At 34.4% G+C, this 26,496-nt stretch overlaps 1 protein-coding gene across 3 annotated transcripts in view; it reads left to right on the top strand.

Moving 5' to 3' along the window:
- The window catches only part of LOC145690314 (uncharacterized), a 49,914-nt gene that overhangs the window by 16,851 nt on the left and 6,567 nt on the right, over window positions 1-26,496 (top strand). For all 3 annotated transcript variants that reach the window (XM_081765092.1, XM_081765094.1, XM_081765093.1), the window contains exons 3-5: window positions 3,899-4,049; window positions 8,899-8,966; window positions 21,297-21,386. In XM_081765092.1, coding sequence (XP_081621218.1) covers window positions 3,899-4,049; window positions 8,899-8,966; window positions 21,297-21,386 — 309 coding nt within the window. The remainder of the gene's footprint in view (window positions 1-3,898; window positions 4,050-8,898; window positions 8,967-21,296; window positions 21,387-26,496) is intronic.

Consider the following 26,496-nt stretch of genomic DNA (forward strand, 5'->3'; position numbering starts at 1 on the left):
TATTGTACATTCTGTTTGTTGCCGACCTTCCACATCTTCCTACCGACGTCCACCTGTTTCAATATGCAGATGATAGCCTTTCTTGCTCTTGGCAAAACTATTCAGGATATCAACCTCTCACTACAAATAACCATCGATCGTTTCACCCACTGGTGTTCTAAATGGAGACTCAAGATTAACGCCACAAAAACTCAAGCTATTGTATTCATACCACCACGTAAACGAACTAAAGTACACTGAAATCCATCTCTTCTGTCACTTCATGTCCATAATACGCCCATCATTCCCACACGAACCTTTACAAACTTATGTATAATTTTCGACCATCATTTAACTTTGAAGCCTCATCTTAAAACTAAAGCCTATAACCGCCTAAATCTCCTGAAACGACTCACCGGCACAACCTGGAGACTCAAAGCACCCATTGTTCTCAACACATACAAGGCTTTCCTTCGACTCATTCTCACATATGGTTGTCCGGCATGGATCTTCGCTCGTTCCTCATACTACAGAAACTAGCCATTTTAGATAGACATGCTTTCCGCATTGCGTTCCACATTTCTCTCTCTCCAGTCCAACCCGTGATTTATATTCCTTAATATCATTTCCTATACTCAGCTACCATCTTGAAAGTCTTCGGTTAAAATTAATCACTCAACGCTACACTAATCACCATCTTGCACTTCACTCATCACCTGCACGCTACCAAAATACTCCACTTCATATTCTCTTTACACTATATTGCTACACAGTCCCTCCAGACCATTCCGATCTACAGATCCTCGAAGACTATTGTTTGCATGTCCATCTTTCTCATCTTTTTCCATCCTATGCACAGTGATTCCATTTCACTAACAGGGTTCATCACGTCTCCATTAGCCTAGAGCTACCCTTAGGCAGAAGATAACCTCATTCGTCTTTCTAACAATCTTGTGTTGTGGCGTCAAGTGCACTTCACCTCATCACTCATTTTCATCATGCCTTATGATTCCTTTTCCTTTGCTCTTTGTCTCTTGTATTCAATTTCTCACACTCGTTATATTGTGTTTTCTACTCTAAGTGAATGAGAATATGTTTTATATCCAGTAAATGTGTATGTGATTGTGATTATATATGAATGTGTGTCTACCCCTATTTCTGTATTATAAACTCTGTTGTATTTATGCTCATATCTATACCTTGTTTATGTTCCAGGATGACCGCAAATATGTTTATGATCGTACAGATCATAAAGATCTTTCAACCAGAATGATGAAGATAATAATAAAGTTTACTAAATAAATAACACAGCCCATAGCCCAACAACCAATCCTTCACTACCATGGTGATCCACTCAACTCCCTTCTCTGAAAGAGGGTGTAGTCCTCTTAGAGGTTGCTGGCCCATGGCTAGCCTTAAAAAAACTTGGTGTTGAGTTGACACACAAGTAACACGCCAAAGTGGTAGTCATTTGTGTTGTTTCAACGCCTCATTTTTTTGCTGTGTAGGGCAAAAACGATAATAAATAGGTAGAAGCGGGTTTTTGGAATAGATTTAGTGTTCTAACAACAGGTACCATCTTCTCTCTGTATTAAAACTGGAAGTGGCAAAAATCAGCCACTTTGGTTTGAACATTGATCACCTTAGAATAAAAACCTAGTAGATATCGAGAAGCGATTTCCTCTAATCTATTAAGCGCCCCCAAAATATATTCCATTTATACTCTAATCTCTCTACTAAAGTCGGAAGTTACATAAATAAACCACTTCCGGTTTTAACGTTGGTCGTTAATACATTTTATTTCCATTCTAAAGTACTCGAAATTGTAGAAATCCATTACAATTTCCTGTTTCAATATTTATCTACATAGAGCAAAAATGTTAAAAGATATGCTAGCGAGAAGTGGTTTTATGAAATCGATTTAGCGTTCTAAGAATAAGTACAATCTCTTAACCCTTATTCAAACCGGAAGTGGTGGAAGTCAACCACTTCCAGTTTAACGTCCATTGTTATAAAGCGAAAACGGTAACAAATAACAAGGTACTATTTTCGGTAATCAATTAAGAGTCCCAAGAATATATTCTATATTTCCACTAAAACCGGAAGTAGTATAAACCTAATACAACTTCCTGTTTGAATAATAATTTAGAAAATGTAGGAGCAAACAAACCAAACTCCTACACGTGGTTTACATGTGACACTGCTACTTTATATATTTTCCTCAGGATGATAATCTAGTTAGTTCAGTTAGGCTTCAGCTAGGTCAAATAAATATTTATAACTTCTAAATAATACTTAATATCAAACAGTATTTTTATGTGATGACCTGTTATTACTCAACATAGCCATCTTACTTGTCAATTAAAAATACTCATAAAATATCATCGATGAATGAATTGAAAACACTTCAACACTATTAATGATTTTCTTTGTCCTAGACTAATAGACGCACGAGAACGCTACATTAGTTTAGTTAATACGTAAAATACACTTCCAGATCATATGGCAGTTCCATACGTAATTAAAGTCTATAAGACTAATATCAATATTATAATTTTTCAAACTTCATTGCACATTTTATGTTCTACTCATATTTCATATATTTCTCAGAGATTTAAACTGCAACGATAGCACAGTAAGTATATTCTAAAATACAAATTACGTTTGAGAACGCTCTGACTTTTGGGCCATATTGATGAAACTATGGCGGGAACTAGGCCTATTACTCCGCCGATTACTTTGCTAGTTACGAAAAATATAATCAGCATATCTATATATTTCCCAGTAAAACAATGTCTTTTTATTATTCATAACGATATTACTTGTAATTTTATTTATTGACAAGGCATTACTAAAATTATTGCATCATTGGTTTACCAAAACGGAAAAATCACACTCGGTACTCGGTACATATAAGTAAATTTTGCCTAATCATTGTTACACCTCTTGCTCCTCAGATGCTGAAAAATTAACTTCTCCACACGATATGTTACAGTGCTTACTTAAGGATAGTTACATTCAGAGTACAATGAGTCCATAATGTTATAGCGTTCAACCAATTTCTCCTATAAGTATACTTTTTCCATATATCTACTCATATGTAACTTCCTTGCAATACTCGGAATCAACATCGCTGCGCCTCGAAAAACCGCTCTGTGTTAAATCCACAACTTTTCGGGAGAAGCAAAAAAACATTCCGAACTCTTAATATTTGGCCAAATACACGGAAATACTTGAGAAATACAATAAAATTGGTTCTGCGTATATTATGCAATGCACTGGATATTGTTTCAGCTTGCTTCCACAGTATTATATTACTATTTTTGTGTTTACCTAGCACCTTTTGCGCCTTTATAAGCACATAGAGGATTTGTATACATTATTCAATGCGCAGGTGATGAGAACCTGAAGACTTTAATTTCAATTTATAATTTTTCATTGTTGTAGCGAAACAATTGAATGTTAACTTATGACATTATAAGGGACGCTGCCTGACGGCTTTCTGGTTTATTTGGACGACATAACTCATTTTTGACAAAAATGCCACATAGCGGTTCTTCGAGGCGCAGCGACGATACTCTATGCTTACTTCAGGTATACTTTTCCTTTTGAAGAGCCTAAATCTTAAATGTTGATTTTCTTATTTCATTAAGTATGATCCAATGAAACTGAGATCAAAAACATATAGGTCTATTACAGAACACTTGAAACTAAACTCAGAATTTCAATGTAGCAGAAATTATTTCACATTATAATTTGTCCAACGTTTTAATATTAACAAGTGATTCAAACGCTTTTTGTTTCTAATAGATTAGTATAATATATGTAGTTTAATGAAAATGAAATGGAGCTTTTAATACAACTTTTGTGTGTAACTTATGTATAATATATTACATACGTTTTTCCTTCTTCTTTACAGGCAAATGTTTGGGTGAACCACTTGAGTAAGACACAAGGAACTTTGCTTTATTTGTTGTCATTAAAATCAACACAAAAGACTATGCGTTATTTTTTGCTGCTAGTAGAAGCCATTGTTCACAGAAGAATCACAACAGTTGCCAAATTGGAGGGTACGTATATTGAGTTCTTTGAAAGATAACACGCATAGCTAATCTTCTTTCTTTTTTCAGCACATCTATCATTCCAAGTAGATTAAAGATACAATCCTCATGCAACGTAATATTTTAAAATATTTGCATCCATGGGTGTACCAAGATTATTCTCATAGGGCGCAAGTTTAGGTAGTGTTGCTCACGAAAACCAGATGAGAAGTACAGTTTTAAATATGAGACGAGACAACATAAGACAGATGTTAATTTTTGTCTCGTTTTTGAGATAAGACGAGACATTTCTCGAGTTTCGTGGGCAATACTAGATCACCAAAGTTTTAGATCAAACAGTGTTCTAGTGTTAGATGGCTCATAGTATAAAAACATAAATTGATGAAGTGATAGTACGAACATAATGAAGAGCATTTATCAGCCTTTAAACATGCATAAATTATTACGCAATACAACACAATAAAAAAAATATGGTTTAAATCAGGGACGGATTAAGGGGGCTTAGGGAGGCTATAGCCCCGGGCCTCCAGGTGAACAGGGGCCACTACTATGACCAACTGGTAATCTAAAAAGAATTAAGAAGATACAATCATCATCATTAAATAAAATATGACCAAAAAATATGAAACATATTCCCTTAACATTCCTACTGTACTTTCACAATAATATATTAGGTGAAGTCAGGAGAGGCCACATAGTTTTTCTAGCCCGGGGCCTCCAGGTGGGTTAATCCAGCCCTGGTTTAAATGTTGTTATATCACACTTTTCGTGGACTCTCCGTGAAGTGGGAAAATTCTGATAACTTCTAGATAAAATTACGCAGAAAATCAGGCATAAATTTTGTACATAGATTTACAACGCGAACCGAGAAAGCTTATTTCTTGCCTCGTGGGCAACACTAAAGTCAAGTCATTTTCAATTTCGATTCCCTATATGTGATTAGGCTATTTCAAGGAGACTATGTCAGGTCATTTCAATCATGGTTACCAATGTATTTTTTTTAAATAAGTAAGATACCGAGAACAGACCTATTTCTTACAAATTAATATTATTGTGATATTAAATAAGCATAATATTTTAAATTATAATCAGAGTAAAAGAATACAAACATGTATATTAAGAAAAAACGGTCATTCAACTAATGATTATTTTTTAATCAAAATTTTTCATCAACATAAGCATCTTAAGGTTCCAAACCCAAAGACAATTTTCATTTGTACAGGATCTAATCATTGTAACGCATCATTCATCCATTCATACAGCAGCGAAGTCAACATTGTTATTCCAAATGCAGCACGTCACTTACAACCACCCTTTCCTCGATTATTGCTCATTATTTATTAAACAGTTTCACATATTCACATATATAAAGTTTCTTATTCTTCAACAATCTTTTCAAAAATCATCTTCAGACGAAACCATTAACACCTAGAGTATAACATTTAATATTTTACCTCACCATATTCTTCTCTAAAACGCGGCCAATAGACTGGATTAGTGGTGACGTCATATCCCCTCCGTTACCATGGTGATCGCCATTTTGTTTTCTATACAAACGTGAGTGTGTAAATGAGGTGTTGAGTAAACAATGGCTGTGAAATTATTTAGAATTTTTAAATACTTTGAGAACGAAGTAAACTTGGTGGAAAAAGGCGAAAATGACGAATCAAATCACGTGTCTTCAGTAATGATGATGGTGAATTTTGGAGGCAAACATGAAGAACTGAAGTAGAGGTAAGTTTGTATCCATTATTTGCTAATATAAATGCCTCGATATATTACACAGAAGGGGAACAAGCCTTATGTAAAGATCATGTTTATTTGTCTGCATCATGTAATATTACAATTGTGTGTTCTGATCGAATCATATTTGCTCATTTATTTTGCCTTAGTAATTTTACGTTTACGATTAAGAATTTTGTGTTGCCTACAGAGTATCGAAAATCTTTAGTAAGGAATTCTAGGATATTGCTTGTGCCATTTCTGTTCAATTACATTAATGTTTACAATTAAATACATAACACATCACCATTTATGCTTTATTTCTTAGCCTTCGCTCGTGTTTGTATATAAAATAAAATAGCGATCACCATGGCAACGAAAAGGATGTGACGTCACACTAATTCAGTCTATAGTCAGAAAAGTAAAATTTATTTACTGTGAGAATGAGACAGAATTTTAAAAATTATAAATTTAGGTATGATTATTCAGAAATTTACATATGTAGCAACTTAAGATAAGGAATTGTGAAGGATGAACCCGTTTAGATACCCATATTTAAGTTCGTTATTTCCACACTATGCCAGAAAACGTACTTACGATCTGTGGCTATAATTTGCATTTTTCGAATAAGTAAAGTATCTTCCTTTGGTCTTCTTAACTTCAACTTATTTCAACTTTAAATAGTTGCTTCATAGAAAGTTATTGTAACTACATATGGTTACGAATGATTTAGCAGAGTTAGCATGTAATGCTATGAAACATTTGTGTAAGAGTATATGAGAGTAGAAATATATATTTTATCATATGTACAGGGTTTTCATAAAGTATGGACGGATTTAATTCGCTTATAATTTACATAAAAATGTTCATATTGAAATCAAATAAAGTGCAAACGGTAGCGGCAGGATTAAATTTTTACCTGTAATCTGCACCAGCTCAGTTCATTCACCGCCACACCTCCAACTGGGCGCTATTTACGTCCACACATTCGCGTAGGACCGTCTAGGAATCGACTTCTGTGAGCTGTTGATGATGCTTTCCCTTACCCTGCTCACTGTTGCAGGCGATGGTGGCGGCCTCCCACTTCGAGGACGGTCCAGGACGCTTCCTGTCTCCAAAAACTTAGCATGCCACTTTTGGATTGCACTCTCAGTCGGTGCCGGCTTTTTTGAACTCTTTGGTGAACTTTCGACACACCAGAATTGGCCTTGCCCTCCCTCTCCCTCTCTCAACGTGTTCAGAGTTACCGCTTATCTAACAGTGTTGCCAACTAAAAATTTAATCCTTCCGCTATCGTTTGCACTTTATTTGATTTCATTATGAGCATTTTTATTATGAGCATTTTCATTATGAGCATTTTTAGTTTGTTACTAGAAAATTATAAGCAAATTAAATCCGTCCAGACTTTATGAAAACCCTGTATAGGCCTACAGTATATGAGTGAGTTACAAACACTTAAGAGAAATATAAACATTATCTAAATTGGTTATTGTGCGTAATTTGTATAAAATAATACTTTTCTCTTGAGCACACCGACAATCTAACTATTACTCGACGCAATCTTTCTCAAGAAAGAGACCTTATATATACAGCAGAAGCCAACACATATGAGATAACATCTTACATAGTTAAGCCACTCTACCTACACATGGCATTAGTATGCATAAGCAGCTAACATAAGGTTAATATTTTTACTATCTTCAACACTTCCTCCTAGTCAAAAATATTCAAGGGCTATGATAACTTACAAATTGCACCCTTGTACTTTCAAATTAATTCATTACATGAATACAGAATACACAAACTATGTAAAGTCAGAAACAATATTAAGTATAGGTTGCAGGTATCATTTCTTATACCTCCAACGTATAATATTGTTTCAGACTGTGGAAACACCCATCAACAGACATAATTTTTCGAATCTAACGTTTGATAATGTTTTTGTCATTATGTCTGCCTTTTAATCTCCTATATTAGTATTTACTGTACGACATCGATTTCACCTTTTTCAAAGCACTCACGTAATATCTCTCTACAATGTGCCTTGATCTTCTATGGAATTCGGAGCACATCGACCGACACTCTATTACTCGACGCCTCCTTCTCAAGAAGAGCTTTCACAACAGAACCCCAACAGATATATTAAATAATGTCTTACTCAGTTCTGCCACCCTGCCAACAGATGGCATCAGCATATATAAGCTGAACTAACATAAGATCAATATTTTTGACTACCTTCAACAAAAGTTTTCGTAGTTGATGTGTATGCAAAATCAATAACAACCGTAGATAACAAATTTTTGAAGTAAAAATTGTAAGAAGCAAGATAATTCATGCCAAAATGGCGGATACATAACAAGGCAAAAACTTCTAAGATGTTAATGAAAATTGCAAAACTGCAGCAAGAGTGGGGCGTTACATGACGCCTTGATATTTTCTTGAGAAACAAATATTTTTAATTACTCAAAACATTATCTTGATATTTCTTAATGTTTCTTTATTGTTTCTACGCTTTAATCTTCTTACTGCCCAGCAGAAACCAATGTTACTAGAAATCATTGGTTCATATAAAAGAATCATATTGTAGACTGTGACAATTAACAGCACATTTAACTGTTATATATATATTCTACTATTACTGAACCACCGTGGCCAAGGGCGCCCATGTTGTAGTTTCCAAGGGGGGGAGCAAGTATAAGCGACGCTTCAAAAATAGTTTCAAATTTTGCTGCAACTAATGTAAAAATTCTATTGGATTTTCGATATTCTGAAGTACAATTTCCTCTAGGGGGGCAAGCACTCCACCTTGCCCCCCCCTGATGGGCGCCTTTGACCGTGGCCCCATTTTTATAGAAGAGAAACCTGTATATGGTACGTTATTTTTCCTTACGAATGTGGATCATTCCTGGGCACAAATGATAATTATTTAGAAATCTGTCGACTTAATGGAGATAATGCTTTGCTACAATAACATTTCAATTTTGAGAAACCCATACTTTCAAAAAAAAAAAAAAAAAAAAAGAAAAGAAAAGAAAAGAAAAGAAAAGAAAGAAAAACTTCCTTAAACTACTATTTGCAATTGTGTATGCAAACACTAAAAGCAAGCGCTAATGTGGTTCTTAATTTCTTTTCACAGCTTATCTTCGACTTATTTATAAGATTGATACTGGCAATTTGAAGATGAGCAAAGTCATGGGAGTAACAGTAAGAATTTTCTCTTTATTTCTTTTTAATTGACTTTAATTATTTTACACTTTCATTATTAATATCGTTTATCTATTTTGTTCGATTTTTTTAAAATTTCCCCTCAATTATGTCTGTTTAAATTTTCAACAACGGTTATTTACAATGGCAATTTTCAATAGTACATATTTCTCCTGCTGTATGGCCGAGTGGTTCTTAAAATAGATTAATGCTGAAGGTCCTACTTCGTGTCCTTCTACAGGGAATATGCTGCTACATCGTGTAAATAGTATCATAGGTTAGCCTATTGGATTTCAAATCGTTTGTTTCGTTGCGTGGCAAATATCATTATAAAAAGAAACCAAAAAAGCAAAATTAAATTATAGTAATAATAAAAAGCCAAGTTGAGCCTTCCTGATCGAGCTCAATCACCAAATATAGTGATCTTTATTCCTTGGATAATGAGCTATTTGTCCACCAAATTTGGTTCAGACCTGCCACTAGTTACCGAGAAATAAAGTACTTTACATACCAAGCGATCTGAGCCGACCCGAGCCTGTCCTTTGGCCGAACTTGGCCACTATATATAGTATTATTTATTTCTTAGATGACGGGCTACTTGTCCACTAAATTTGACTTAGATCCGAACAGTAGTTAAGAAGGAATAAAGTACCATATACACATACACACATCTAGAGTGGAACTTCTGTGTAAAATCCCGTATTCTTACGCCAGAGGACAATAATAATAAATGAGTATCGTATTCCAGTCGTGAAACTACGGTAGACTTCGAAAGTATACGAATCCAATATTGAAACATCTATATCTTCTGGCTCGAATAGAGGATAGTGGATGAATCCTGTTCAGAAGTAAATTTCTATTACTTCCAGTCTTAGTACAGAGATACTCGAGAAGTTGGTTTTCTTAAGACACTGACTCGATTCCAAAAATCGTTTGTAACTATCTGCTGGCATTTGTGTTCTGTGACGATAAATGTTGAACCGGAAATAGATTAGTTCTATCATTTCCGAGTAGATGATTAACAGAGGATATCGAAGCTACTCTTTAGACGCTGATTCTATTCCGGAAAACCGCTTCTCGGTATATATTGGCGTTTTATCTCTGTGCAGATCAATATTGAAATCGAGAGTACCGGTAAATGTCTTATCACTTCTGGTTTTAGTGGAGTGTTGTATAAGATGGAGATGGTATCTTACAGATGGAAATGGTATATTTTCTTAGTACGGTGTATCGATTCTGAAAAGATACTTGCCACTATGTATGTATTGGCCGTTTTTCTCGTATGCCAATCTACGTTGAAACTGAGGCACTAGCAAAATTTGACACTTCCGGTTTTAGAAGAGTAATGCGAGGGAGATAGATACGTTAAATCGATTCCAAGGAAGCAATTGTCGGTATCTATTACAGTTCTTGTTTTATAGCTATCAACGTTGAAACAGTAAGCAGTTGATTTCTATCACTCCTACTTTCAATAGAGGGTTATTAGAGGAGATACAACCTGTTCTTAGAACGCTGAATCGATCCCAAAAAAATTACTTCTCATTATCTCTTGCTGTTCCTGCTCTATGTGAATCAATATTGAAACCGAAAGTATAAATTCTGCTTTTGGTAGAATCATACAGGTGGGCGTGATGCGACGTTTTCTTGAGACGTTGAATCGGTTTCAAGAAACTCCTTGCCACTACCTGTTACCGTTCTTATTCTGTGGCGATCAACGTTAAAGCTTGAAATGGTTGATCTTCTCTACATATTTAATTTTTATAGAAGCAGTAGCGTAGCTAGACTTTTCAGGGGGGCCAATGAAGGGCCCAAGAGGATTTTGAGGGGGCCATCTCCAATATATATATATATATATATATAGGGTCTATGTGTGTGTGTGTGTGTGTATTCAAGGTGAATGTTTCCATCTTTGTTGTTCATGATTTTACTCTTTGGAACACATGAAAATATAAGAATTTAGCACCTCAAACAACTAGGATTCATTAATGCAATTGATTTCTAATATAAGTAAATAGTTATTTAATCATGGCGTTTAAAATATGTGTAGCTGGTTGACTTAAGTGGAAGCAAACACACTGTCACAGGTAAAGAAAATAACTTATAGATTCATGCATCTACTTGAAGAGGATCTTTCTATTTGTGTGGGCAGCAGCAAACATATCCACAACTTGTTAAAGATCTAACGATTTAGCAATTTTATTCTCAATATAAAGTAACACTAAGCTTTCCAACCTATCATGAGTCATTGAATTGCGTATACAAGTCTTTAATCTTTTCAAAGAAGAGAATGACCTTTCACATGTAGCACTAGAAACTGATATAATCACAGAGATGATACTAGCTTGTAGGTTTCTAGGAATGCGTTTTTGTAGACACAAAGAAGATCAACGAAATTCGTTAAGAAATCAGCTTTGGTTTTCTTCTCGTCTTCATACAACTTAATTGTTAGAGCAACCCACATTATGCTTTATTTCTTGTATAATTATGCTTTTTTTAAATTATGCTTTATTGTTAATTTCAATGATTATTTTACATTAATCGTGTATAATGTATAATATTTATTATACATTAAATATTCTAAATATCTTGATCTATTTATTGATATTTTTGCAACTAGTTTCTCTCATATTTAATGAACTTTCTACTTAATTCATTGTAAAGAGATGTGCTTTGCTTGAATAAATTTTTTCTATCATTTGTGTGCGCCTTATAGGTACATATTATTGTGTACCACAATGTAAAGAAACATAATATTTAATTGGATTTTAAAATTTGTATAAAACAGGCAATGTATGAAGTGGAGGCAGTTTGAATATTCTTTAGGATTCATAATCCAATGGAAAATTTAGAGTGCCTTGACTTCTACAATGCAAATGACCGGCGATGACTTCTAGAACTAGGAAGACTCAGAAAGAATGTGCAAGAATGTTGACATGACGGAAAAATCATATAAATACTACCGGATTCTCTTCCGGGTAGGAGAAGTTCTATTTTGACGTCGAAACTCTGCGAGTCAAATTATTCATAATTAGTTTCTGTCACTCCGTCATTCTGTCCATCAGAGGTTCTGCTCGTCATCGTTACCAAAAGTAAGTGATTATGCATTGTCTTCTCTAGTCTTTAAGTCATACCAGTCCACATCATGCTCTGTAGTTATTCAGTCATTCAAGATCAGTTCATTAAATTCTTATTCTAAATTATTTCTGTGTTATCGAATTTTATCTTTGAATTTCTACTCCCATGTTTCTAATTCTGAGCTACGCTATCTACGCCCCCAAGACTTGCATTAGTTTAAATTACTTCTTGGAGGAACTGGGTGGATGTTAAGGCCATTCAGTAGTTTTCATGTATGAGAATTGTTTGGGGTTTGCGGCCCAGACAAGAGGTCTCCGTTCGACATGCCTCCAGAAGTTTCTAACTGCCTTTTACGTCACAAAACCGGTCACGTTTAAGGTAGATTGCAAACCTATTTTAAGGTTTTAGCATGGTGGAGTGCGCGGTCTTTTGGATAGTGTTACAAGCTATTTTGTATGTTGAAATTCACTGTTCAAATTGATTTCGGTATCGTAATGTTTCACCAAGAGCGGGAGTGTGCAATCATATTTCAAAGTGTATTTAAACGTTTTAGAATTTAAGTGCTAAGGTTGTATTTAAGGTGGTTTAGGAATTTAAGGTTATATTACATAGAGTACAATGTTATATTAGTTATTTAAGTTAAAAGATTATTTTTCTTGCCTTATTTTGCTCATGCCCATTGATGAGTTAACAGAATTGTTAGATGACATACATTTACATGTAGTGAAATTAAAGAAAAAGTCAGCGCAAACGCAAACAAGATTTCCACATAAATATAATACTAGGCTAAACAGCAAAATGAATCAGGGAACGAATACAGAAACTCCGGCAAACAATTCGGTTAAGGTTGAGATTGCACGAGATTTGTTGTCTATTCCGAGGTTCGATGTCAAAAGTGGTGATGATATACGTTTATTTATGGAAGAATATGATGATGTATGTAGGATCAATGGTTGGGACGAAACTAAGAAAAAGGAAATGTTACCGTTAGCATTTACAGGGCAATTTAGAAAAAGGTTACAGATATTTTTACAGAGACAAAGTGAAGAGCCACAATCTTATGACAATTTAAAGACACTTATTTTTAAGGAATTTGGTAGATCTACACTAGGTTTAGACATAGAAGATCAATTGCGAGAAAGAATACAAAAACCGGATGAACCAGTTACGAACTTTGTGTATGACATGCTTTTGCTGATTCAGAGATTTGATGACAAGTTGTCAGAGGAAAGGGTGATTGCTCTTATAGCCTCTGCATTACAACCTTATTATTTAGAGCGTATTGGAGTATATGAATTTACAACCGTAGAAGAAATGTTAGGTGTTTTAGTTAAGCTTGAGAAAAATAAAGCTCGTGTACAGAGAAAGGAAAAACGCGAACGTAATACATCCGTTACGAAACAATCTTGGAAGTCCGTACTTCCAAAGTTGAAAACTTCATTAACAGCAGATTCTTCCGAGGTCGAGTCAGATAGTGAAGTAGAGGTGAAAGCGCTGAACAATCAGGAAAAGAGGAAGAAAAAGAAAAAGTTAGTTAAGCAGGAGGCTTATGAACCGAAAGTGCAGAGTCAATCAAGTAATCAGGCACAAAGTCCAGTTAGCTCCGATCAATTGCAGTCGTTAGAGAAAAAGTTAGAGAAGTTAACTTTACAGATTAGTCAGCAGCAATCTGATCAGAATAACAGTAATAGTAGTAATAAAAACAATGGTAATAAAAACAGACAGAATTTTCAAGGAAAAGGGAATAACTTTTTCAGACAAAATAGAGGAAATCAGAATCATAACTCTAGTCAAAGAGGAAATTTTAGAGGTCGATTCCGTGGTAACTATAGAAATTTTAGAGGCCAGTCGAGAAATCAATTTTATCCTAGAGGTAATTTTCATAATTACCAGTTCCAAACACCTATGTATGGTAGTAATTATCAACATTATCCGACTCAGGCACAAACACATCCCATTTGTTCTGTTTGTGGTCATGGTTTTCACACAGAGGATACATGTTTATTGCGGAAGCAGTCTTTAAACGCGTAATGTCTGTAAATGTGGGAGGTACATTTACAGATAACGCAGTATTCGGGAACAAGGGTCACGTTGTAAAATCCTCCATTACCACTCAAAACAATATGATTTTAATGCCAATACTGATAGAAGATAAGAATGCTCATGCTGTGTTAGATTCTGCTTCACAGATATCAATAATTAGAGAAGATTTAGTTTCACCAAAGGCTAAGATTTTGAATATTGATACACGCATAAAAGGAATTACTCAAAATTCTCTTTTGATAAATAAAATAGCAATTGTTCGTTTTAAGATTAATGGGACAACATTTCATCATGCTTTTCGCATATTAAACAATTTTTCCCAAGACATGTTGTTAGGGAATGACTTTTTAGTATCCCAGAGAGCACAAATAGACTTGAATAGAAATGTTTTGTTGCTACGTAGATTTGGAAAACCTCCTAGGTTTGCTATAAGTGATAACAGGGATATTTCAAAGGAATTATCACCACAGGCTAATAATTTAGTTTGTAATAGTATGAACCCTGCGTTTGTTTTGGTTAATGATGTTACTATTCCGCCTCGAACGAAACAATTTGTTGAAGTAAAATTAGCGAATTCAAAGACAGGAAAAGAATGGTTACTTGAACCAAACAAATCATTACAAGACAAGACAGGAATTTTGATTCCTAGGACAGTTTTATCTCCCAAACAACACTTTGTACAAGTTATTAATCCTTTTGTGTCTTCAATTTCGTTAGCGAAAAATGAGATTTTAAGGTATGCCGAAGATTTGGCATATTTAAGTGATTTTCAATGTTTCAATGTACAGTCAGAGGATGTAGATTCAGAGCAGTTGTTGAAAGATCAGAAACTGTTTGATAGTACAAAACTAGATGTTGGTACAGAGGTTAAACCTGAGATTAGAGAACAATTGATTGATTTATGCTATAGGTATGCCGACGTGTTTGCTTGGTCAGAGAATTCTATAGGGAGAATTAAGAATTATGAGCATGTAATAGAGTTAAAAACACAGGTCCCTTTCTATAGAAGACAGTATCCCATTCCTGCGGCCCTTAGACCACAAATTAGAGAACAAATCAATCTTCTTTTAGACCAAAAAGTTATTGAATATAGTGAAAGCCCATATAACTCGCCCGTGCTGTTTGTAAAGAAGAAAAATGGAGATTTACGTCTATGTTTGGACTCGCGTCTCCTTAACTCTCACGCAGTGTTACAATCCGTCTCGTTACCACCAATACATGACATTTTATCTACTATAGGAGGAAGATTGTACTATTGTTCGTTAGATATCAAGAATGCATTTCATTGTGTTCCTTTGGCAGAACAATCTAGACCTTATACAGCTTTTAATTTGCCTCAAATCGGTTCATTTCGTTATCGTTCGATTCCCCAAGGTTTCTTAAATTCTCCAGCAATATTTAGTAGAATTATGTCCATGTGTTTAGCGAACGTTTATCCTGAACATGTGATGTGTTATATGGATGACGTCCTGATTTCCACGAATTCTCAGGAGCAGATGATTGAGATTTTAGAAAAAGTGTTTCAAAGATTACGTAATGTAGGTCTGAAGCTTTCTGTTGAGAAATGTAAGTTTATCCACGATAAAGTAATAGCGTTAGGACATGAATTATCCAGGTTTGGTTACAAAATTTCGGACAAGATCATTAATTCAATCAAAACATTTCAGACACCTACATCAACTAAAAAATTAAAATCATTTTTGGGAGTTACGAATTATGTTAGGAAATTCGTCAAGGATTATGCCGAAATAGTGGACGCTCTTCAAAAACTGACGAGAAAAAATGTGAAATTTCATTGGACAGACGAACACCAGAGAAGTTTTGATAGATTAAAATCGGAATTGATGAAGACACCCATATTGAAGCCGTACGATGCGAAGAAACCTCTAGCTTTGTACACAGATGCTTCCCGAAAATCTGTGAATGGAATTTTGATGCAATGCGATGAAGATAAGAAGTGGTATCCAATAGCCTACTACAGCAGGAATTTGCGAGACAGTGAGAAGAATTTGGACATTTATTCTTTAGAGTTACTCGCAGTGCTAAGTGCATTCAAAGCGCTTAGAGTATTTTTAATTGGTCGAGAGTTCAAATTGCTTTGTGACAATAGGTCAATTACCTACTTGAAAAATACTCCTAACCTACCATCGAAGCTAGCGAGATGGCAACTACAGCTAGCAGAATATCAGTATATTCCTATTCATGTTAAGTCTTCAGACAATGTGGCAGATGTACTTTCCAGGGAAACAAATAATCAACCAACAAAAGAGGACTTTGATGTTGAAGACCTGAATACATTCATTTCATTCAAGGAGGACGTTGATGTCGGCAAAATTCAGAGGGAGGACTCTTTTTGCGGTCCAATCATCCGAGTTTTGGAAGGAGAAGAACCGAAGGACGCGAAGACGGAAAGACAATCGTACTACTTTGAGATCAAGGACGGACGTCTTTTTCGTAAACAAAAACATCCTGGAGGAATTAATTATTTATTATGTATTCCTTCTTCTTTAAGAGACTATGTTTTTGACTGTGTTCATTCTTCTAATCTAGGAGGGGGACATCTAAGTTTTTCAAAAACGTATTCAGCCGCAGTTAAGAAAGTTTACATGCCAGCCTGCAGTACATACAGAAACGTTGTCAGCAGTGTATATCTTGTCAGGTGAACAAACGAAGATCTGGTCGAACACCTCTACATCCACAAACCTACCCGGCGCCTCCACCATGCTAAAACCTTAAAATAGGTTTGCAATCTACCTTAAACGTGACCGGTTTTGTGACGTAAAAGGCAGTTAGAAACTTCTGGAGGCATGTCGAACGGAGACCTCTTGTCTGGGCCGCAAACCCCAAACAATTCTCATACATGAAAACTACTGAATGGCCTTAACATCCACCCAGTTCCTCCAAGAAGTAATTTAAACTAATGCAAGTCTTGGGGGCGTAGATAGCGTAGCTCAGAATTAGAAACATGGGAGTAGAAATTCAAAGATAAAATTCGATAACACAGAAAGGGAAAGTAAAAGATGCCACCAAAAAGTACAGAAAGTGCTTAAGTTCAAACAGTAAACATAACAATATAGTATGGAGTTCTTGCATACCATTCATTGTTGGCAGAAAAAGTTCTTTACTTTTTTCTTTTCTCCACATCAAAGGATTACACCGAAAAGTTTACAGAAATGAAAATAAGCTTTTCATTGTGCATTGTTATGTTCTCAATGATTTTGCATTGTAAATATTGGTTTTAAAAAATATTAACACAGTATGTTAAACTTTCAGTTAAAGAGAATTTTCCAAGAATTGTGCTATATATTTTAAATTATGCTTTATGCTTTATTTTCTAAAATTATGCTTTTAAAACTGGTTTCTTCTGGACTCTTAGACAATCACAATCATGTTCAAGGTACCAATCATATGTGTAAATTGCTGTTATGCTTTATATGCTTTTTATGCTTTTGGGTTGCTCTATTAATTGTGTTTGGGAGGATTTTGAGTTTTCACTTTAATGTTTGCAGATCACTCGATAATGCTGGGTTATAGGCTCGACAATGTTGTAATTTAAAAAAGTTTTTACTTTTTGGATGTAGAGTGGTGATTGATCTGATGATTTTGCAACATGATACAAAGCGGTTTTCCATATCAGTGATTGTCTATCAATAGTAGGGAGAAAAATGTCTCTTGATAGATATATTATCTTTAGAAAATTCGTTTTCTGCATCCAATGAAGGAAAAGATTCATCCAAAATGAATTTGTGATATTCCGATGGCGGATGTCTAGTTCGTTTCCACGAGGAACCTCTATATTCTATTTGTTTCCGGCTCTGGAATTCGAGAGCATTTTCTTTGCACATATCCAAACATTCTTGACAAATTTGTTCGAATATTGTTCGTTGAGAGTCATATTTACCAGATCTCACCTTGGACAGCGTTTGAACTAGTGTATCTACAAAGATCAAGCCTTCTGACATGTCTGCATCTACTTGAGACAAGGCGAAACTCAAAGTTATAGCATGGCACCAGTAATCTTAATTTTAGCAGCCCGAAAACATTCCCTCGTGTACAGATCACACTAATTTTCCGGATGTAATGATGGAGGTAAATAAATATCAGAAGTTCCAGATTTGTTTTAATACCGCATGATAATATAATGTGTTGAAAACAGATTTTTATGGAAAAAAGTAATAAATGGATATGATAATTTGTAAAAAAAAAAAGTGATAGTGCTTAAGTGAATTATAAGAAAAAGCCTTGAAAAGTAATCAAGAGGAACCATTAATATGTCTTTCCTTTGTTATAATAACTTGTCCTAAGGGACAATGGTGATAGAAACTAATGAGACTTTATAATTGCAAAAAAAAAACATAAAGCACTTAATTTGAAATTAAAGATTGATAACATTTGGTAATATAATGGGGATTCAGGCTGGCAGAGGGGGAGAGTGAAAACGGAGGCAACAGAGACGTTCTTTTCTTTTTTTCTTTTTGTTTTAGCCATGTGCAGAGATTAACCTTGGACTTCGGGTGAGAGGTTACCATATACTCATGTGAGTTTCAATTGCTACCACTTGTAAAAGTTAGCTAAGAAAGACAGTCTGAGCATAGTTTTAGTTTCCTAGCGTAATTAGGTTTTGTAACAAGTTACTCGTATATGCAAATAGCATCGTTAATATCATCTTGTATGTTAGAATTGTCTTTGTGTAAATAAAATTGTAATTAATCATTTCGAGGTAAGACAGGTTCTTTTACTTAACTTCTACAAAGAAAAGATTAGAACTTACCTCTTATGCACAGATACGACATCGTGGGATACTGTCGGTCAGTAAATAATATACCTGTAATCTGAAGTCATCTACCATACGTAACTAAATATAATTGATTAATCATTTTTATTAATCAATAAATAGTTGTTTGGTAGATAAACTCATACTACTACTACTACTACTACTACTACTACTACTACTATTACTACTACTACTACTACTACTACTACTACTACTACTAATAATAATAATAATAATAATATCAAATCATTTAATTGATGCTATGCATTTGTTCTATGTCGCCATAATCAATGGAAATCAATTACTTAGTGTACGAAGACTTTTTTCGTCCAACACAAGTGTAATGCTTTACTGCAGTGCATGTTATTTGTAAGTATGCATATCATATTTTAGTATGACTTTCAACATTGAAGCAAATGAGAATGCCGACTGATTTTCTATTTTTCTGGTTGTTTGTCAAAAACAAAGGAAATAACTAGATAATGGACAGAGGTTAAAATGAACGTCCAGGTGGCGAGGTCAATGCAAGCATCCCACAGATTTCCGTGAATTAGATCTTCCCGTACTACAGACTAAAACGAGTGGAGCTATTTTATTCGGAACGCAACGGTATCCTGCAGTTCGTAACTTTGTTGTCGAGAGATGTTTTGGAAATTAGTTTCACTTGTAGCCACTGGCAACTCACCGTTTGTCGACCTATAATAGCATCATCTGTGTAGGGGGGCCACTAGGGGGCCAAGAATTTGAGCAAGGGGGCCTGGCCCCCCTTGGCCCTCCCTTTGCTCCACCACTGTATAGAAGAAAAGGGTTAATTACGCTTTCAAAATGTTTCTACTAGTATGAATTATGTTAATTTACATACTAAACATTTTACGAGTCAGTAATATCTTGGAGGGAATCGCAATGTATTTTGACTTGCTTTTAACACAAGATTTAACTGTTTTTCATTATTCACACTAAAATAAAGAGTATTTAGTATAGTTTAAATAGGGTTGCCATATGTCCGTATTTTGTACGGACTGTGTATTTTTTGGTCCGTATCGTGTCCGTATCGTACTAAGTATGTAATAGGAAAATGTCCGTATATGACAGCTTTTGGAGCTGCCCGAAAATTTTTTAGTCGGGAACCGCTAAAATTTCGGGCGAAAAGATTTGTGTTTTCATCATGTAACTTATATTTTAGTTGCTATTAATAAAGTATTTTTTTTAAGTGTCTCATTTTTCCATTCCAGGGTTCATTTGGTTAGATTTAATATACGTAATTTAATGGCGTGATTTATTATATTTGTGTTAATGAATAAAATATAAAACATGTTAGTTTCCAATAATGTTTTAAGTATTACAGTAAACAATTGTGTGATAACTTAAGAAGGTAATTTTTAGGTAAGAAATTTCAAAATATTTGTTCTGAGCACCATGTTTTTGATTAGTCGTAATTTTAAGGCTTGTCCGTATTTTGGATTAAAAAACTATGGCAACCCTAAGTTTAATACAATAGAGATTACTCATAATGTATACGTGTCTCTTATCAAAGCACTGCCATTCTCATGCTAATGGTGGAAATGCCTATGCTTGGGTAAATATCTAGGCATTGAATTTTTTATATTAACTTCAGGACGCGGGATACAATGGATCTATTTTAAATCATATTTGTTCATAGGGTCACGAGAAAAATTACCTCAAAGTTGGGATATTTATATTTCATTATTGAGATTATTTTTTTTCATGAACCTGTAAAGATATTTTAAAAGTTTCATTGGATTCCACGTCCTCAAATTAATATAAAAAGTATAATTAGAACTATATTTAATGGTGGACAGCTTTGCCATTGGCATATGTTGTAGTTCTATATAAGCTATTTTAGAAATCATTTTATTACATTTTCAAGTAAAATTTCACAAAAGATTTCATGATAGCATGCTGGATCAGTGGAAGAGCACTTACCCCTAAAGTGAAGAGTCTTTTGTTCGATCCAAAGCCAATTAAGTTCGTGTTGGACATTATTATCTCCGTGGATTTTCTTGGGGTTGCTTTGTTTCTCCTCCCACACTATCTTTCCACTAATTATCCGTTTCGTTTAGCCTAAAGGATATGAACGTGGGACATAAAATTAGAAATTTCGTTTCATTTCAGAAGAAAAGCAATCTGCTTTGATACATTAATTTTATCATAATGTAAAATGTATATATCATTGGTACAAAATATTTTAGTTTCTGATAAGAAAAATAGTTGAATACTGTTTAAAATTGATGTCTTACTGTTGAAATTGTCTGCATAGTATTCTTGACTTTTATGTAAAATCTTAAATAGCAACGTATAAAATGGTGACTATTCATCTAAATGCTTTTACCAAAGTTAAGAATAGAATTTGTATAAAGCTCAATGTCATTAATTGAATAGCATGTTCAAATTACACACTTCAATGTTTCCTTCTATAGGATGATGAAAACACGACTGACGAAGACTGGGTCCATTTACAACAAGCAAATCGAATACTTTTAGAAATGTCAGACAAAGCCACTGTCGAAGTATGTATTTCTTTCTATTCTTCTACTAAGTGAAAAATCGTGAAGAAAGATATGTAACTACGTTTTAATACGTTAAGTGCAATTACAGTCAAAGATAATCCAATCTTCTTTTAAGAACCGTGTATCCTGGTTAAGTAGGTAACATTGTTATTTTGAAAGGTAGAAGAAAGATAAAGAAACAAATGTTTTTACATAATACGAGGCGTGTCCGTAAAATAAGGGCTTCAAGGCGCTGGAGCCGTTAGGAACGCTTTAACGCGAGATCTGTCAACACTGGCGTGTAGCTTGGCTCCCCCTTTTAACATCACCACCAAACAGAGCCAGCTGTAATACTCAATTTGGAGTGGGCAGCTATTTGCAATGGAGCCCACTCCAAATCTACCGCCAGGTGCGAGTTGCATGTAGTGATCCATTTTTGGAGTGCCAAGGGCACTATCTCGATTGGCATTCATCGCCAGTTATGCGAAGCGTATGGGTCACAGTGTATGGACGTCAAAACTGTGCGAAAATGGGTGAAAGAGTTCAAAGACGGACGTACAGATATCTATGTTGATCAGTGTCCTGGTCGCCCTTCTGTTACGGCCGAAACAATTGCAAACGTGGAGCAAGCAGTGCTTGAAGACCGGCGTGTGACAGTGCGCGAGCTGTGCGAACGGATCCCTGAAGTCAGTAAGAGTACGATTCACATGATTTTGACCGAACATTTGCATTATCATAAGGTGTGTGCAAGGTGGGTCCCCAAATTATTCACCCAAGACATAAACGGCAACATGTTGAAACAGTTCACGGATTCCTGGAGCGCTATGCAAAACAGAGCGAGGAATTTTTGGAGTCAATTGTCACGGGCGACGCAACCTGGGTGCACTACACGACACCGGGAAATAGGGAAAAGTCGCGTCAGTGATGGCATTCGAAGTCGCCGAAACAGCGAAAGTTTAAACAGTGTCTCCCGGTAAAGTGATGGCCAGTGTGTTCTGGGGCAGAAAAGATGTATTGTGCGAGTTTATGCCTATTGGCACAATAAATGCTGATCACTACTGCGAAACTTTAAAAAAAGGTGCTTTGTGAAATTTAAAATCGAAGGAGGGGAATGCTGACGAAGAGTGTGTTTCATCACGACTATGCTCGTCCCCATACTGCCCGTGCAACAGTCGATCTCCTGGCCCAATTCGGATGGGACATCTCCCCATTCCCTCTACAGCCCAGACTTAACACGTAGTTATTTTCCTGAGTTGAAGATGCACCTGGATGGAACGCATTTCCAGACCGAGGAGGAGTTGAAAAACGGGGTAGAGTGCTACCTGCACATCGTGGCTGGAGAGTTCCATAACAAGGGTATACGAAAAATGCCATCGCGCATGCAAAAGTGTATTGATCGCAACAGTGATTACGTCGAAAAATAGCTGAAAGACCAGCCTTTTCATGGGTCTAAAATTTGTTGCCAATAAACCTGTTTTCTATGTGAAAAACAATGAAGACCTTATTTTACGAACACGTCTCGCATTATAAGGTATGGAATTTGTAAAATGTGTGTAATAATTGCAGTCATCTTTGAATATAAAGATTCAAACACAGTAACTTGGATATCTTTTTAGAAGAGCTCCCGAACAGGTGAGTCAATTTTGTAATTCTTTGTAAATTTAAGACATAGATCATTATAATCGGAAACAAATGTAACTGGATATTATGAACTATACTATTCCCTCAAAATTAAGAATCTTCTCTGCATATTTCTCTAATTTAAGTTGCTGCTTTTATCACGAGAAAGAAAAACAAGTTTTTATAGTTTATAATACAATTAAGTCAAGAATTATTTAAAACAAAACAGGTACGCTAAACAAAATCGAAACAACTCTAAGGAGAATGCAGGAATTTATATTATATGACAAAGGGAAAAAAATACAAGTCATTGCTTTCTGTTCAATGTTCTTTGTATTGTTTTGTAAATTTATTTAATTGTCTGCTTTTGACTTTCTTTCTAATCTATAAGAAAACTTGTTTATAATTTCCCTTGATAAAAACAGCAGATTAGTTGATTGAAGCATTAGGTATAGAGATGCTTTATTTCTGCAGGAATTATAGGTATATACTGTAGGTTCTCTGAGTTCTAATTGATGAATTCATTTGAAAATTAGTGACAAAAACGTTTCTTTAGGAAGTAATTTAATTTTGAATCTGGCTATAAATGTATTTCACTCACCACTCTTGTATATATATATATATATATATATATATATATATATATATATATATATATATATATATATATATATATATATATAGCGAGAGAGAGAGAGATGGTGAATTTGATACAGGAATTTTAGTCGAAACTTTTATGACTAACTTGATATGAATTGTTAAATATAACATGATAACTCAATTTTTCTAGAACCTTTTAAAATGAGATATTGGTTGAAAGCATATTGATTAGTATAGCTATTCTCCTATAATGGATTTATCATGTCTTCACTTCGTAGTGTACATCGTTCCGTACCCAAGTTGAAAACTATCATCTTTCATAGATTACTCTCTTAGTCCCTTCGTACCAATAATTCCATGGTAAAAAATACATGCCAATTATTGTAGGTGATATTATTGTAAATTTTTTAAGTGAAAAACTCAATGAAGGTTTTGAATCGTTACTTCAAACATACAATTTAACTTCCACCATTAAATTACCAAGAACAATAACAAAAGACCAGTATCGAACATTGACCGGATTCTAGTAAATCCATTAGGCATAAAGTATGAGCCAGAAGTTATAAAGGCTTTTCATATCACGAAGCACAAATTGTAGAAATAACATTTTTAAACAAACACCCCAACTTTAGCGAAGACAAACGAAACGCATATAATAACAAGGTGTTTCAGATCAAATAGTGTAAGTTACTTTACTTATTTGCTTACCTTGGGAACATATGATAATATTTATAAGCCAACCAGCGTGATTGATGTATATCAGATGATACTATAAAGCATAGCATTGAATTCGCATTTGGAATAAAAATAATTTTATCAAAACAAACAAGAAAAAATAAAATGGCTTATACCTTTTCTTAAAATCAAACACATTAAATATACAACTAAATAAAATTAGAAAAATGTTACCCTATTAGGTTGAATGAGTTCAATTGTAGATAACACAAACATATTATAAAAATGTTGTTGATGGGGAAACAAAATTATAATAGTAGGAAGATTTCCAATCAAAAATAGAACACAGGCGATGTGGAAAACAATTCAAGAGGATCTCAAAATGCAAAAGCGTAGGTAGTACCCATATAAGTAGCGTAATTTGACGAGGGCGTAAACATGACAAATCCAAAGGACATAGTAATATCATCTATTAAATATTTCACAAATGTAGGAGAACCTCTTATCAAAAACGAAGTGACAGTAACACTAACTTAATGGAACTAAAAATAAAAAATGATAAATTGATATTTATGGAAGTTGTAACAAAGTGTGGAATAATCATTACAATAAAACACATGAAAAAATCGAATTTGATTGGGACTGATGAAATATCTAACAATTTAATGAAAAGTTGTTATAAATAATTTATTAAATCATTATGTTATCTATCTAGTATTTTGGTCGCCACAGCTATTTTTAATGATAAACTAAAAATTACTAAAATTAAACCGTTACATAGAAAGATAAACGCAATGAAACACAAAACTATAGACCGATTTCATTGCTACTCATAATAGATAGAATCCTAGAGTTATTAATGTTCAACCGAGCAATAAATTTCATTTATAAGTACTCTATTTTACTCAACACTCAACATGGTTTTTTGAAACCTAAATCCACTGAGACAGCCATTTTTTTTAAACCTGTAGGAAGTTGTTGGATGGGAATGAATTATGTATAGGAGTATTTTAGATCTATCAAAAGCCTTTTACTTAATAAATCATAATGTATGACTAGAAAAACTTCTTTGCTATAAATTAGGAGTTTATCAAATAAATTATTTGAATCATTCCTTAAAAATCGGAGGCAAATAAGTGAAATCACAGAAATAATTACTAATCAAAACAAAAAATGCGTATTGAGTGAAGAGGTTAAAAATCGTGGAGTAATTCTAAGGCCACTTCTTTTTCTTCTTTATATAAATGATCTTTCTGAAAATATTAACAATTTATGCATGACTTAATATGCGGATGATACAAAAGAGACGCCTAGTATCAAAAGCCACAAATCCATTTCTTTCTTTCTCTCTCTCTCTCTCTCTCTGTTTTTTTTAAACCAAAATTGAGTTATATATCACTTGTTATATGTTTGATCTAAAAGAATGCCATGGAAACAAAATTTTGTTTAAAAACAATATTTCATACTAAAAAACTAGTTCAAATATGGGACTTTGCACGCGTGTATAGGGAGCTTCATTGCATGTTTTGCGAGATTACTTGAAACTAAGCAAAATGGATGTGACTGATTTTGATACTAGGCACCTCAAATATAATAGTCAGTGGGAAAGATGAAAGTGAATTAGCTTTAAATTGCCAATTGGCAATGAACCGACATTCAAGTTAGATGCCTAAAAATAAGTTAATTATAAATAAAAATATAACATGTGCCTTAAGTTTTCATAATGTTAAAAATAACCAAACCACTACAATAATAACAATAGATAATAATACAATTAAACATGTAGAAACTGCTACCTTTCTTGGAGTTAAAATACCTAATAAATTTAACTTTAAACAACACACAGAATATGCAAGAAGTAACTTAATCAAACTGTGTTAAACTTATGACAGTGTTTAAAAGATTTTAACTAAAAGGAAATCAATCAAAAAATATCGAGAGATCCCTGAAAGCATATACCACCACCCGCCATTGATATGCATCCACATAAATTTTGGAAAGTCGGTGCCGTTACATCCATCTTCAGTGCTCAGCTGCTGGCTATTCTTGAAGCCTCAGACTATGCTATGTCTCATAACATTGCCCGTTTCTAATCTTATCTGATTCCAAGAGTGCTCCTACCAGCCTTAGTAATGTTTACACTAGGCATCCTCTGGTTCAACGTATTTTGTTAAAATACCATTCTCTACTTGGTACCGGCTCAGGTATCCACTTTTGTTTCCTAGCCGTGTTGGCA

The sequence above is a fragment of the Thermobia domestica genome, chromosome 7 (assembly GCF_964235325.1).
Source record: "Thermobia domestica chromosome 7, izTheDome1.hap1.1, whole genome shotgun sequence".
Classification (NCBI taxonomy): domain Eukaryota; kingdom Metazoa; phylum Arthropoda; class Insecta; order Zygentoma; family Lepismatidae; genus Thermobia; species Thermobia domestica.